This window comes from Aricia agestis, chromosome Z, assembly GCF_905147365.1.
Source record: "Aricia agestis chromosome Z, ilAriAges1.1, whole genome shotgun sequence".
Classification (NCBI taxonomy): domain Eukaryota; kingdom Metazoa; phylum Arthropoda; class Insecta; order Lepidoptera; family Lycaenidae; genus Aricia; species Aricia agestis.
Genome location: NC_056428.1, coordinates 7,256,518 through 7,273,856, shown reverse-complemented (window position 1 = coordinate 7,273,856; position 17,339 = coordinate 7,256,518). Strand labels below are relative to the sequence as shown.

The window sequence follows — 17,339 nt, the reverse complement described above, 5'->3', positions numbered from 1 at the left end:
GCCTCCGGTAAACTCACTCACTCGGCGAAACACACCGCAAGCGCTGTTTCACGCCGGTTTTCTGTGAGAACGTGGTATTTCTCCGGTCGAGCCGGCCCATTCATGCCGAAGCATGGCTCTCCCACGTATAAATTCTCTATCTCCATTATCGTGCTTATTACTATTATGATGATCATTTCAACGTAAGTATGCTACGTATATAGCATACTTATGTTACTATCTAATACATCTTCATGCGATTTAGTCAAAAGTAGGTAAATTAATTTTGTAATAGAAGATCTGAAACAAACAAGTAGCTACTTACGTCGGTACTCAACGTAAATTATTGATGTCTTGCACTCACACTCGAATAAGGAGATCGAAGACCTCTTAATTGCGCAAAATAAACACCTTCTAAAGAACATCGGCCTTTCAAGGGAAACAGTCACAGTAAGATACAGAAAGCGAGCACGCAACCCTCATGAATCACACCCGGTCATAGAACTTTCCCCTAAACTTTATGGTCGGTTTATGCAGGTGGAAAAAGTCTATCTGGGCTTCGGGCGCAGCACCATCGTGGATCAATCACCGTTGGTTCAGTGCACACGATGAATGGGATATGGCCATACAAAGACCCTCTGCAAAGCAGAGGAATCCGCTTGCGGGTACTGCAGCGGTAACCATTCCGGGCGCGAATGCCCGGAGAAAAACAAGGGCAAACCACCCACATGCATAAATTGCAAAAAAGTGAAAAAGGGAGGAGAAGACCTGGCACACACTGCATTCAGCGAAGAATGCCAGGAGCGACAAAAGTGGGACAGGATAGCGAGGTCGCGAGTATCTTACTGCTAAGGGCAACGAAGAGAAAAAAGGGTCAAAAAATTATAATAGAAAAGATGGGCAGAAAAGTTCGCTCAACATCATCCAAGCGAACCTCCAACGCTCCAAACTGGCAACAGCCGAACTGTTTAGGCAACAGCCGAACTGTTTAAGGCGGCACAGGAAAAAGAAACCTCTATTGCACTTGTCCAAGAACCATACGTTGGGAACACAAGTGTAATGAAGGATCACCCAGGCATGCAAATAATCCAGTGTACCTTGAATCGCCAAAAGCCGGTGAAGGCCGCAATAATTATCTTCGGTGACTTTGTGGAAATCACCCACGACTCTCAATTGGTAACCGAAAATATTGCAGCCATCACAATTAAAGCTGGAAACACCAGAATAGGAGTGCTGTCCATCTACTTAGAGCCTGATCAAAACATCGACCCATATATACAACAAATAAAAGACATCTGCCCAAAACTGCTCACTCAAAACATAATAATAGGAGGAGACGTCAACGCTTGGAGTCAATGGTGGGGAAGCAGAATAGAAAACCGCCGGGGACAAGAATACAGTGCATTTCTGAACGAGATGGACTTTCAAATCCTTAATACCGGGAAAACGCCGACACTTAAACCTATAGAGGTGACAGGCTGTACGAAAGCGTAGTAGACGTGACCGTCTGCAGTCCGCCACTTCTTGAAAGGATAAGTGACTGGAAAGTTGACAGAAGTTTAACTTCCTCTGACCACAATGCTATAGCTTTCAAGATACGGCTCGATAAAGAGCTTAGAACCAATTAAGCTAACGTCGACCCGAATCTATAATACCAAGAAAGCACGTTGGTCAGAATTTAGAACCCAGCTTAAGGACACATTGTTCCAAAAATCCATCACACCCCAAACAGTGTCGGAAATAAGTAACCCACAAGATTTGGAAGAGATCATAGCTGTCTACATCAGTACCATCCACGATGTATGCGAAAGCACCATCCCAAGACTAAACAGAAAAAAGCACAAAACAACACCACCTACCCTAGAAGAGCTAAAAAAGGAAACTCTAAGAAAAAAGAGAAGAATTCGGAACGCTGCACCGAGCTGAAGGTCCTTTGTAATCGAGGATTATCTCAAAATAAAGGACGAGTACAACAGGGCAGCAGCAAATGCAGCCACAGAAAGCTGGAACGAATTCTGCTCAACCCAAGACCGCGAGAGCATGTGGGACGGGATCTACAGAGTACTGAGGGGAACAGCGAAAAGGCAAGAACCGACGCTGCTTAGGGACAGCGTAGGAAATACGCTCAACAAGCAGCAATCAGCGGACCTTCTCGCAAGTACATTTTACCCTGAGGACTCTGTGGAAACCGACCAAGAATACCATAAAAGGCTCAGAAACATCATGGTCAAGTAAGATCCGGAGAAAATTGAAGGCCTGTCTGACGACGATCCACCTTTTACGATGCCAGAGCTGGAATTGATCCTGCAAGGACAAAATCCAAAGAAAGCTCCAGGTCAGGATGGATTAACGGCAGATCTATGCACAGCTGCTATAAAAAGTGATGGGAAGCTGTTCCTAGCAATAGCTAACAAATGCCTAGACTTAAAATACTTCCCAGAACAATGGAAAGCGGCCCATGTATGCATACTCCGGAAACCAGGCAAAGAGGACTACACCCATCCCAAGTTCTACAGACCAATCGGCCTGCTCTCGGTACTGGGTAAAATCATAGAGAAACTCTTAGTCACCAGATTACAATGGCGTCTCCTACCTACACTACATAAAAACCAGTATGGTTTCACACCCCAACGCGGAACCGAGGACGCCCTTTACGACCTAGTGGAACACATCAAAGCAGAAGTAAAAGCTAAAAAGATAGTGCTGATGATTTCACTAGAGGGTGCCTTCGATATTGCGTGGTGGCCAGCTCTAAATGCTCAACTAATAAAAAAGGGTTGCCTTAAAAACATTTACGGCCTTATTAGGTCGTATCTTCAAAACAGAAAGATCAGGGTGAATTATGCTGGAGCAACGAGCGAGAGAGGGACAACGAAAGGCTGTGTACAAGGTTCAATAGCAGGCCCGACGTTCTGGAACCTCATACTCGACTCGCTGCTGCAAACTCTTGCAAGAATGGGCATACATGTACAGGCCTTTGCGGATGATGTGGTGCTGGTTATCTCAGGTTATAACAGTCAAACCATTGAACAAATAGCTAATAACATCTTGGCAATTGTTTCGGAATGGGGGCTGGAAAACAAACTTCGTTTTGCACCGCAAAAGACCAACGCGATGTTAATAACAAATAAACGAACATATAACATCCCCATCATTCACATGGCTGACGTTAGAATCCAATTAGTAAATGAGATCAAGCTATTGCCTAACTATACACAACAAAATGACCTTCGCTGCGCACGTATCCAAAACCTGCAGGAAAGCAGCTGATATATACAAACAGCTGGCGTGTGCAGCGAAAATAAACTGGGGTCTAAACAAGGAGATAATCAGAACCATATATGTGTCAGTGGTCGAACCAATCGTGCTTTACGCAGCATGTGCGTGGGCCCCTGCGGTAGAAGAGTTGTATATAAAAAAACAACTGAATGCACTGCAAAGAGGTTTCGCCCAAAAAATCTGTAAGTCGTACCGCACGGTATCTCTGACCTCGGCACTAATCTTATCCGGCCTGCTGCCCCTAGACCTGAGAATCCAGGAAGCGGCAACCCTATTTAAAATAAAAAAAGGGTACTCAAAAGAATACCTACCACCAAACAGGGAAGTGGAAGCTAAAGTGGGACCACTTCAAAACCCACATCCATCGCAACTCATCATAACTGAGTACGAATGCCTGGAAGACGTAAGCCAAAGCCCCACCGAGGAACACCAAATAACCGGCCCCCAAATATACACGGATGGAAGTAAAATATAGGGGAAAACCGGAGCTGCTCTAACGTGGTGGAATAACGGCCGGGAAACCAGACACTCCACTTTCCACCTAGAACCGCACAATACAGTCTTCCAATCTGAGATTTATACACTCTATAGAGCGATCCAATTGGCAAGGACATCAAAGGAAAGCTTAATTAACATCATGAGCGACTCCAAATCGTCACTAAACATGCTGAGAAATCCTTTGGTGACTCACCCACTTGCGATCGAAATGAAGAAAGACCTGAGAGCTATAACAGAGGAAGGCAGAAAAGTGCGGCTATTCTGGCTAAAAGCGCACGTGGGTACTCCAGGAAACGAAAGAGCGGATGAACTGGCAAAAAAGGCTGCACTTACCATAAACACGGCCTCACAACAGAGTGCCAATGTCCTATATACGGAGAAAAATAAGGGAGGGAACAACACTTAAGTGGCAGGAAAGATACCAATCCTCCTCAACCGGATCGGTCAAAAAGTTTTTTCCCCACTGTTAAAAAGGCGTGGGAAATACTAAGGCACGTTAGAATAACGCCTACACACGTGCAAGCTATGACCGGTCATGGAGGATTCGCAGCAGACTTGTATGGTTTCCACCTTAAAGACAGCCCCTCCTGCATTTGTGACCCCGCAAAGGACGAGACAATATTCCACCTGCTCATTGAATGCCCAAGGTTTGGTAGTAACAGGTCTGACTTAGAAATACAACTGGAAATGGAGCTAAGTCAGGCAACCCTCCCTAGCATCATGGAGGAAAAAGCCATCAGAGAACCGTTGATGGTATTCATTAGCAAAGTTGTCTCCAGTGCAGCCGCAGCAAATGGCTCAAAGTTATACACAGGCCACAACAAATTAAACTATACACCAAGGCAAGTAATAACAAACACATCAACACAACACACACGAAATCAAACACAACGCACACGATCACAAACCCCAACGTCCATACAGAGACACTTCACATCAACCCACAGGCCAGGAGAAATACACGCGCCAACACAATCACAGGCACACATAGAAATACAACGGGCAGTTTCAATCGAAATTGTAACACAGCCGACCCTAGAGCAAACCCAACAATTACTAGCCCGCGGACAAAACGGGGACCCAAAAATTAAACTAAGGCCGATCCCTCTCTTTATGTCAAATCCAACGGAAACATTGGGTATAACATACAGCCGTCTTATCACTCCCAACCACGTCAACATCTCACCGGGACTAGAAGCAATCCTAAACGGGAGTACATCAAAGACGAACATGAAAATGAGCAAATATTTAGCTCTCCCAACAACTAACTTCGCTGGCCAACCATGCAGAATACTGAAATCAGACACCAAAACGATAATAGTATTCGAATGGGACGCGCAAACAGCCTTTGAACGGGCATGTTCGTCTTTAAAGGAGTTGGGAGCAATGGGGATAAGACACAGTACCACCCCACGCATAATCAGCGTAGACGCAATGTCACTGGGGCAGGACAAAGGCAGGGCTGCAAATTACTATGGAATAGTAAAAGCCTCAGAACATCATGAGATAATCGTCTACGAGAACAGAGGGGATGACCTAAGTTTCCTCAAAAAGAATCGTGACGATCAGCCAGCAGCGTCCCAACCCAGCAATAAGGCGAACTCAAGTGAACGACTCCAAGCATCACGGGAGAACAAAAAAGAGGATGAGAAAGAGAGGGATAAAAATGAAATTAAGAAGTCTCAAAACTCAATGGCCAAATTAAAAGCGATTGTGGGCTCCATCAAAAAAGTACTTCATCGTGAAAAAATAGACATGATCGAGCATAAAAACACCCTTTCTCGGACCAAGGCTGCATCACAGACAAATCGGCAGGCTTTAGCAATAGAGGCTTTTTTGAGGGAACCATCTACACAAACACCGGCAAATAAAAACAAAAGATATAGGGCCGATCTCGGGCAAGTGCTCCCGCCAAAACTCAGCCTTGCCCAGAACCCCGAAGATCATATGATAAATACCTTCCTCGAGTTCCAGGCGATAATAAGAGCAAATAAGACCATAAAGCTCTTGACCTGCAATAAGATCATGCAGGCCTATCAGCGGAAAAATCAAAAGCTGTTAGAAGTGAGACTCGAGGATGCAAAAGCTGCCATATACGACAATGTCACCTCCACAATAATTGCCGGGGCGATGACAGGGCAGTATATGGCGGCATTAAGTGCCGCCTGCGGATTCGTGGTTCTGGACGAGGATGAGACAAAACGCAGGGGAACAATCAAATTTATCACAAAATCTGAGAATCCAATAGTGGTAATAGCGGAATGTACCAGAATAATGCTGGAAGACAGGATACTAGAAATGGCAGAAGTCCTATCTGGGGACCCCGAATCCAGCATGGGCTGGGACATATTCACGAAACCTATCAACTACTCGTGGGTCAATGGGGTTCCCGGGAGTGGAAAGACAACTTGGATCATTAATAACTTCAATGAGGAAACAGACGTTATAATAACAACGACAATCGAAGCAGCCGAGGATCTAAAGCAAAGGCTATCGCTACGAACTGGCAACAAAGTTAAAGATAAAGTTCGTACCATGGCCTCTTTGCTGGTAAATGGGACAAAAGGAACCTACAAAAGGTTGATAGTTGATGAGGCCCTCATGAACCATTTCGGCTCAATCGTCATGGCGAATCAGTTAACAGGCGCCAACGATGTCATCCTCATTGGAGATATTAACCAACTTCCGTTTATAGAGCGTGAAAACCTCTTTAAACTTAATAACACTCGTCCAAACCTGGTAACCAGCATTACCCAGGAGTTGTCTTGCACACACAGGAGCCCTATGGATGTGGCATACGCCTTAAGCATGGTCTATAATAACACCTATTCATCGAAGGAAATTGTGCGGTCCCTAAAGCTAATGAAGTATACAGGAGCGAGAATACCTAAAACCGATCTAAATACCCTGTATCTTGTCCACACACAAGAGGAGAAAGCAGCCCTCACTAATACAGGCTATGGATCGGGAACGGACTCTCGCGTCCTCACAATCCATGAAGCTCAGGGATTAACGAGTCCTTCGGTGATCATCATACAGACCAAGTCCCGAAAGCTGGCAATCCATGACAGCATTCCTCATGCAGTTGTAGCTATATCCCGGCACACTAACACCTGTGTCTATTACACTAACACTGATGGAGACGCTGTAGCAAGCTTCATAAAAAGAGGCACGGAGGTGTCAACCGAACGCATAAAAGACTACAACATAAAAATGGCTATAAAAGACAGGAACGATAAAGTCCTAAGCCACATAGCGGGTAGATTCGACACAAAACGATATCTTTTTAACACCCTAGAAACTCCACCCAGCTTGAGTGACCCCTCTCCACCAAGCCAATGTCACAACATCTAAAGGCAAAGGGTGGAGCAGCATAAAATCTAAGGAAATCGAAAAATGTCGGATCTACTGGCCGCCACACTGACTGGGACCACACCGTTCAAAACATTAAATATTATTAGTAATCTATAAAACAATAAATATTTATTTATTATATGTATAAATTATAGTCTATCCTATTAAGTATATATATATATATACACATACATATGTATATTATATAAAAAAAAATGTCCATGGCGTGATGGACTACAATTAATTAAAATTTATAATATTAATTCAATTATCCTTGGTGCGAAAAATGTAAATAATAAAATAACAAAAAAAGGATATGGAGGAACAGTCCATAGACGGCCCCAATTTTATAATAAAAAAAAAAAACCTAAATTATTGTTCATTGTTAAGGCGAGGATAAACAACAATTTGTAATTCCGTGACTCCCGGTTTACCTAGTTCCAATATAATAACGAAGTTTTAAAAAATATGAAAGATAAAGCACAATATTCAAAATACCTTAAACCATAAACATTTTAATAAAACGTAATATTTGGGCTGTAATTAATTTACAAACTTACCTCCGAAAAAACTCTATTTCATCGAAATATAAGTATTAACTTGGATAATTGTACATTTTATTTGAATAAATTGTTAGTAAATCTATATTATAAATTCTTTAACCGAACAATTTTGTTTCTTAATATTTATTTTCAAAGATAATTAAAAAAAACATGAAAAATAGAGAAGATCCGCCCGAGAACCTATAGTTTTATGCTAAGCTAAAATGAATCTTATTGCGATGCGTATACGCTTGGTCTTTGGTTGTGTGCAAGGTTATCGTTTTTGATTGAGATTAATCCCCGCCTTAATTCCAATCTAATATATGAAAATTCTCGTGTCACTGTTTGTGCGCGAACTCCTCCAAAACGGCTTAGCCGATTTTGTTGAAATTTTGTATAGGTACTGTATATATACATTTGTTAGGTCTAAGAATAGGTTTTTATTCACTTTTTAAATTTATACTAGAAATTTATATGGCAAAACAACGTTTGCCGGGTCAGCTAGTCTAATTAAATAAAATCGTAAAATGAAGATTTGATGCAAAATATTCTAACATCATAAATGCATTTATTTTCGGTAGATAGTCCGATTGTGCTATGATAAAACCTAATATACTTATTTATAAAACCTAATATACTCATATAGATTCACTATAAATATAGATTCACTAGAAATCACCAGTTTTAAACTATTTTTCTAACAAATACTATAACCACAGTATGAATATCGACGCCGATATGTAACATCTGACGTCACATTTCGTTTCGACCAATGGTGGCGCGTTTAGTAAGTTTGAATTTCCCTCCATTAAATTTCATTTTTTAAACAACATTTTATGGGTTTAAATGATAACTAATTTTAAAAAATACCTTTTGATTATAATGTGAGGATGATAAAGATTACAGAAAAATATATTTGAGGTGGAATTATTTTTTTTGCATATTCCCTAATACTAGCCCTACCGTACATAACTTTAAAGCAAAATATCATCCTCATTTAAAACTACGACACATAAAAACAAACTCAATAAATACCTTTATTAGCTAACACCACAATCAATAGGTAGTGTAGAAAAAAAACATCAATAACATATTTTTCCAAAACTAGACTAGAGTAGACTTTCAATTAAAGAACGCTTACACTCACATATTCTACGTTCCGAAAACTACTCTGTTCACAACATTAAATAACCCTATCTTTTATTTCCCGCAACCTTAATTGTTTGCGAACGGATCACCTCTAATATTATAACGAATACTATTATAATCGTCCACTAAATTTGCTGACCTGCTTCTGACCGATGTTTCCTTGTCACAGCATACAGTTTTATTAAAGGCTACATGACCCTGTTTTCTCGTACAATTCAACCCTCGTGAACTACCATGTTGCTTTTCTGCGTGCAATAATTTTCATTCTTTTAGTCGAATTTCGAAAAAGGCACTAATAAAGAATAAGAGTTATTTCATACTTTTTAGATCATTTTAAGAATATTGTTATTACCTTGGGTTCAATTTTTTGTTAAAAAATAATAGTTTCACTATAATTTAGTTATCTACAAGACTACAAAACTTTATGCGTAGATAACCACTAGGCACTACGAAAGTTAACTTAACTACTGTAAGCGGAATTGTGGCAAAAGCTTGCAGTTATCTCTAAGTGATGCTGCAATTTCCAAACTTTTATCTTTAAAGGTTCAGGAGTTCTGTTCCTTGCCTTTGGATCCAGCGACACCTTCGTATGAAATTTAACTTATTTGTAACATATATATTTGAGTTACTAGAAACAACATCATAACCAAGTGTGTTTTAATAAATTTCAAGGATTTCCCTCAATTGCTCATAGATCTCATCATCAGATCACCACTTTCGTAAGCTTTATACGAAAGTACCTGGATGACCGAGCTTTGCTCGGTATAGCAAACACTCATTGACCTCGTGTTACTTAATAACGCCATCTGCTGGTCGTTAAAACAATTAGTTGCTAACAAAATAGTATTATTATTCGCCAATAGATGTCGGGAAGAGTCATATTTTTCAGTTTATCGATTATCGATAAAACACGAATAAAAAGATATTTTCTGAAAATGATTCCTAGCTAGATCGATTTATCGCCCCCGAAACCCCCTATATACTAAATTTCATGAAAATCGTTGGAGCCGATTCCGAGATTCCAATTATATATAATTGCTCGTTTAAAGATATAAGATAAGATTAAGAATATATCTTATACAACACAAGAATTTTGAAAATCGGTCCACAAATAGCGAAATAATCACTAAAACATCTGTTATGATGCAAAATATCATGAAAGGTACTAATAATTGGGTCCTAATGTGATGACGCATGCTATAATTATGGTTGTGATGATGATGATTCATCAAATTGATATATTGGCTTATGCTTTCAGTTGTTTAAACAACGCCAAAATCCCCGAACCTCTATCTATCAGGATTCAAAAGTTCTGTTCGGTACCTTCGGAACCAGGGTATAACATGGTGCAAAATCTTACATTTTGGTAGCATTTTCCATACAAATTTCAAGGAGTCCCTTCGATTCCTCATAGATCCCATCATCAGATCACCACTTTTGTGAACATGGTACCAAATTCGGATTAAACCCTATACAACAACAAAAGAATTAAAAAAAATTTTGCTGCACACCTATCACTATCACCGATCACTCGGCGAAATAAAAAGGGGCATTCGGCACAAATAATTATATTTGCAGAACGACGTGTCTTAGCCAAAATCCTTTACATTATTGAATATACTTAATATTTGGCTATAACACGTCCGCTGCGGTGCACACCTATAATAGAGGCAGTCTCTTTCTTCCCAGCCGTACAACTTACCGCATCTCAGCCATTTGTCGTATCGTCTCCGTGACAATGGACACGCCGAGATCGCTGGCGAACAGGTTGTCGTACTCGCTCGTGTCCTCTTCATCGTCTATAATAATTAGAACACACAGTAATAGTAAGCTTATAATACTGTATCAGTTTAAGGCTGCGTTTCCACCAGAGATGTGTCATGTGTTGAGAGGAATGTGTCTTTCAGAACCAATAGAATCGCTTCATTGACGTGAGCTCGCCATGACATCGCTCAGCGCGGCGATGCTATTGGATCTTAAAAACACATTCCTCGCAACACATCTCTCTGGTGGAAACGCAGCTTTATCGTTATCGTCTTAATTCGTAAGGGCTCGATACCCTTAGCAACTAACTAGTCATTTTGTTATAGCCCTTTAATATAAAACAGCAACATTTTTGGAAACACAAGAAAAGTTAACATATCAGTAAAAGTTTGTGGTATTCAGGAATAATTTTTATTGCATTATTTAGTTTAGGGACCGAAAATGGGTCGTTAGGAACTACGTTACCAATGTTATTCCCCATTTTATTTATAGTGTCTAAAGTCTAAACACACTATGCCGAAGTTCCGCGGCGGATGATTACGTCATATAATATAACGCGACGGAATTTCGGCATGTTGTGTCATCGGTAATTTAAAATACATTGAAGGCGAAATCAAGCCGAACTTCCGCCGCGGAAATTCGGCATAGTGTGTTTAGACCATAAAGTTAATATACCTAGCGGAATAGAGCAATAATCTCGAGCTGTCAAACGTCACCAAAATTGGTTTTCATCTGTGTGAAAAATATGTGTACGTATACACTCACACAAGCATAATTGATCATGAATTCTATGAGATTAAATCGTCAACGTGCGGCACGTGCCGACTGGAAGGCTGCTGTCATGTATCACACGTCTCTTTTTACCACGCAGTGTTACTGATAGTGACATCTCTCTTGCTCAGGGCCTTTGTTTCTCTATTCCGCTAGGTATATTAACTTTATGGTTTAGACACATAAACTTAATGCTTCTGGACTTTCTTGCTGATTTGCGATGAGATAGCGTTGAAAGTTGTAGCGCACGAGTGAAAGTAACAGGGAAGTAGAGATAAGTCTATGTACAAAATTCTACATATTTGGCGACCGCGCCATAGAAATAATGTTAATAATTTCAATGTAATAATTACCTTTGGTCGTGTCGATTTCTGGGACATCCAATCGAATCGCATCGTTTAGTTCAAGTACCGCGTTTTGAATGTCCTTAATTGGCTCCAGAACAGATGTTATTTCTTCTATTTGTTGTGGTGTTAAGGCCTGTAAATAAGTCATAATTATGATAACACTAGCTGTTGCCCGCGACTTCGTCCGCGTGGACTTCAGTTCATAGCGCGCGGTGTCAATAAAATTGGTGTCAAAAGCTTTTTAAAACCCTGGTACCCCTTAAATCAAAATACCCAAAACAGCCGTGTAGTGTGCACATAATATGATTTTTTTTAATTAAATTTTTTTATACCTTTTAAAGCTTATTTAGCGGTACACAACTTAGCTGCATAATGCATTACATAACTTTAGCTTTGCCCAATAGCCAATACCCATAGGCCATAAACTATTTAGTATTTATTATTGGTAGACTGTTGTTTCTGATTTCTATGTTGGTACGTGAGTTATTTAATAACATGTATAACAATCGAAAGATTCGAAATATTAACTCAACATGGTACCACCTCTTATAGAAATACATATGAGCAAGCGATAGCGCGATCTAGGCGACTCTTGGCGCCATCTGTTCCAGTTTTTGGAACTAACCTAATTTGAACAAATTTACGCATAAACACCCCCTTACAACCTCTTTTTCCAGTAAGAAGTAGCCTATGTCCTTTCTCAGGCTTTAGACTATCTCTGTACAAAATTTCATTACAATCGGTTCAGTAGTTTTGGCGCTGTTGTTTTTGAATTTGATATCTAATCTAAGTTGGTAGGTGAGTTCTTAGTTAATAACGTGTATAACAATCGAAAGAATCAAAAAACCTAACTTAACATGGTACCACCTCTTATAGAAATACGCATGAGCAAGCAATAGCGCGATCTAGGGGACTCTTGGTGCCATCTATTTTGAGTTTTTGGAACTAACTTAATTTGACCAAATTTACGCATTTTCACCCCCTTACCCTTTTCCAGTTAAAAAGTAGCCTATGTCCTTTCTCAGGATTTAAACTATCTGTGTATAAAATTTCATTACAATCGGTTCAGTAGTTTTGGCGTGAAAGCGAGACAGACAGACAGACAGAGATACTTTCGCATTTATAATATTAGTATAGAACGTGTATAACAATCGAAAGAATCGAAAAATGTAGCTTAACATGGTACCACCTCTTATAGAAATACGCATGAGCGAGCAAAAGCGCGATCTAGGGGACTCTTGGCGCCATCTATTTTGAGTTTTTGGAACTAACTTAATTTGACCAAATTTACGCATTTTTACCCCCTTACAACCCCCTTTTCCAGTTAAAAAGTAGCCTATGTCCTTTCTCAGGCTTTAGACTATCTGTGTACAAAATTTCATTACAATCGGTTCATTAGTTTTGGCAGGAAAGCGAGACAGACAGACAGACAGACAGACAGAGATACTTTCGCATTTATAATATTAGTATAGATTGCATGACTAAAAGTTACTGTATTTGATAACGGGTTATTGTACCGTTTTAAATATGTAATTAACAAAATAACAACTTTCAGTCCATTCGCGTAACGGCGACATAATGTAATAAACATGACCATCGCCAAAAATCTATAATGAATAATAATAGTAATATATCAATATAAATATAAATTACGAATTACATGTTAGCGTTTGATCGCTGATCATCCAGTGACGTATCACTCACACCGCCCATTACACTCTTCAGTCTTCACCCACCAAAGCTACCTAATCTATTTTCATTTCTGCAAACGATCTCAAATGTACCTCTAGTAACTATTTATTTTATTTACCTGCGTATTGTCGTTGTTAGGCGCGGGTGCTAGCAGCAGATGCAGTAACCGCGGTAACAGGCGATGCTGCGGCGCCGCGGCCGCGAACAGTCGGCGTTCTAGCTCGGCCGCGCCCGCACCGAGCGCGCGCTCCCACCGCGCGCCCGCCACCACCACGCGCGCCGCGCTCTCCGACACGCCCGCCGACCCCGCCCCGCCACACCCCTCTACACCTGGATTTTAAAAATAATAAAATGTATATCATATTTGTTTAGATTTTAAAAACTCCGAATATGTTATTTTGAGTTTCGAGGAGGGCCAAAGGTTGATTTTAAGCACAAAATATATGGTTACCGAGCCAGCAGAAGTAGCCAAAAAATCTAAATCTAGTGATGTTCACGTAACTATAGAGAATTAATTATAAAGTATAAATTAGTCTATGAAATAACGTAATAAATACAGGTACTTCTATAACACTTTCCTATCTACACTAATATTATAAAGCGGAAGAGTGTGTTTGTTTGTTTGAGCGGGCTAATCTCAGGAAGTACAGCTCCGATTTAAAAAAAAATCTTTCAGTGTTAGATAGCCCATTCATCGAGGAAGGCTAGGCTATATTTTATCACGCTAAGACTAATAGAAGCTAATAAATAGAGGAAAATGTGGAAAAAACGGGGGAAATTATTTGAAAGAGCTTATCTCACGAACTGCTGGAGCAATTTTTATGTTATTTGGCACAGATAAGAAGTAGACCACGTGAAGGATCATAGGCTATTTTTGTAGATTTATTTGTCTGTGAAATATCAATTTACGCGGGCGAAGCCGCACGGAACGTCTAGTTCTTGAATAAAAAAGAAAACCTATTCAGCAAAAATATGAACAATTAATAATCAGCAGCGATATATTACTGTAGATTGTAGAACATATACTGCAGAGCGTCACAGTCTGAAAGAACGTGTGCGACGTGCGTGGGCGCAGATCACCTGACCGTACGTAGGCACCATGATACACTCCGGACTGCTTTCACATTACTATTTTTTCTATTATACTATGGTTATAATGTATTACCTGAGAGTGCGTCGGCAAGTGTAGACTCGGGCGACAGCATCATGCGCTCGAGCGGCTCCAGCTCACGCACCAGCGACACGCCCGCGCGCCGCACCAGCGCGCACCACCACCCGCCCGCCGCGCACGCCGCGCGACCCGTCTGCACCAGGTTTAAAACCATTTTAATTTCGTAAGTTTATTTTTCTTTGGATTTGAACTGTGACATATTCTGAGATTTGACTTTTATAAATAAAATTAGTGTATTAAAAATTGAGAATGTGTAACGAGTAAAATAATTATGAATAATATATATTTATAAATAGAGTTATTTAAATGAGTAATTAGAGTATAATGAGTAAGAATTATGAGTAAACTGAGCTGATTTTGTTATTAATATCAGATTCAATAATGAAAGCCGAATTTACATTGCGAAACTAGTGACAGATTAGTTTCATGACATTAATTGCAGAGTAGACAGAATTTAATTGCATCGATAATTTCACGTGTAAGGGACATTGTGAATCCTTATATGGAAGTTGGCCCAAGTGCTGCCCAAAATGAAGACATGGTGCATTTTGTTCTTCAGGCAACCCCTAACTTGTAAACCAAAGTGCTCGAAATCTACCCCAGGAGTCAAGAGATTTTTTTTTGTTTGTAGTGAATTATTTATTTACGAAAAATTAATTTGACAATAAAAAGCAACTATTGCATAATTATTATTTCAGTTTTACATCATCATATCAGTCACAGGACGTCCACTTCTACAGTTTTACACATGCAAAACAATATTTTTCATCAATCGATATTTACAATAATAAACATATTAAGTTATCAATTGATCTTGGTAACAGTTGTGGCAGTGACTATTACTCAACCCGATTAAGACGCTGACAACTGCCAATGACCTTGAGGATTCGCATTTCTAAGCCACGCCCCCTAATTGTCCGATAAGACAGCGCCAGCTTTGCTAACGGCTAAACCGGGAACTTCTAAAAGATAGGTTTGATTAATATTGAGCTGTCGCATAGAGATTTCAATAGATGGCGCGTAATAAATAAATACTATGTACTATACTTCCGTGAGCGAACTATAAGAGTGCGGAAGATTAGTGCAGAATGCAGATAGAACGGAGCACAGCGGAGAGGTAATATTAACGCACTTGAAAATAAACTTTATAATCATTAAACTAAAGTGCATAAATGCTTGAACCTTACAAAAAATGCACGTTTGTCCCCGAGGATACGCGGGAATCTTTAAAAGTTTGAAGTCGATATTATACTGATTCGTTATGTCTATTGTGGTAGTAATGTAAGCCATACACGTTACGCAGGTAGACCGGAATGTGTGAGGGAATATACCTGTGCAGTTTTTTGGACCTGCGCAGGCGACCAGGTCCCACACACATACCGGTATACCTGTGCAGGCATACCTGCGTGCTGTACAGGTGGATCTCTCCCGTCCCCGGTAGACCGTAGCGTGTAAGGCCTACTTATGGTAAATAAAACACAGTTATTCTTTTATAATATACCTATTTTATTATAAAATAATGACAAAACCCAACTGCGTAAAAACATTCAATTTTTTTCATAAACATTTTTTCTGTTACATTACAATTTACATTAAAATTACAATTACATAAGTACAGCAAGAAATAAAACAAAATTCAGGAATCGTTTTTTACTGTCCCGGCAAACGTTGCTTTGCCATAATATTATATTTACGATAATATTATTATTTTAATTAAGTGACTAACGGCCGTTCCCAATATATGATCTATCTCTGGTTTTGCCCTACTAGAGATATGAATAGCTCACATTAGACATTAGAGACATATATTTTGTCAATTGTGAGCTATTCTTATCTCTAGTAGGGCAAAACCAGCGATAGATCAAATATTGGGAACGGCCGTAAATAGGTAAGTATGTCACCATGGCAACGTTGATCGCTATCCCGTCGCACAAACTTAATGGTCGCCGTCAGTCTCAGGTTATAATAATTTACTATTATTTATTCAACAAATGCACTTATCAATATATAAAGTACCCACTAGCCGATTCTCAAACCTACTGAATATGCATAATATAATTGATTAACGGTGCCCAGCTATGTATATATATATAGCTGGGCACCGTTAATCAAATAGTTAACTTCGTTAATCCGTTAAAAAAATGTTAGCTTCGTTAAACGTTAAAGCGTTACACTGCGGACGAATTAGCGCAAGTTAACGTTAATCGTTAATCCGTTAATATGTGTAATATGGCCTTGTTGTAACTTATATCATTGCGTTAGTGTACATACAAAACCTGTTGGTTTAAGGTTTTGGAAGTTAACAGGTTAGGGACAAAACAAAATACTTCTATAATTATTGTATTCTAGGTAGAAATTACAATACAATAATTATTATAGATATAGTTTATTGTTATTATAAATCATTTGCATGTTGATAAAGAAGAGTGCAGTATAATTTAGTTAGGTAACTAAATTATACTGCACTCTTCTTTATCAACATAATGAAATGATAAAACAAAACAAATATCTTCTCACTCGCATGCGCCTGAAAATGTATATCTAGTATTATTTTTGTTTCGTCTGAACCTGTTTTCGCGCGGCGCCGCGGTGCCGTGCGGTAAATAGTAGGCATTGGATTAACGATTAACGGACTTCTGCATATTAACGGAAGTTAACCAGTCCGTTAATATTTTTAAAAGTTAACTTAAAAGTTAATCCGTTAATCAAAATGTTAGCTTCGTTAATTAACGATTAACGGATTAACGAGTTAATGCCCATTTAATGCCATTATATATATACAGGGTGTAACAA

At 39.5% G+C, this 17,339-nt stretch overlaps 1 protein-coding gene across 1 annotated transcript in view; it reads right to left on the bottom strand.

Moving 5' to 3' along the window:
* LOC121739412 (nuclear pore complex protein Nup160 homolog) overlaps positions 1-17,339 on the bottom strand; it is a 52,022-nt gene that overhangs the window by 11,272 nt on the left and 23,411 nt on the right. The window contains exons 12-15 of the mRNA XM_042131876.1: positions 14,541-14,679; positions 13,494-13,705; positions 11,690-11,816; positions 10,504-10,600 (exon numbers count right to left, since the gene is read on the bottom strand). Coding sequence (XP_041987810.1) covers positions 10,504-10,600; positions 11,690-11,816; positions 13,494-13,705; positions 14,541-14,679 — 575 coding nt within the window. The remainder of the gene's footprint in view (positions 1-10,503; positions 10,601-11,689; positions 11,817-13,493; positions 13,706-14,540; positions 14,680-17,339) is intronic.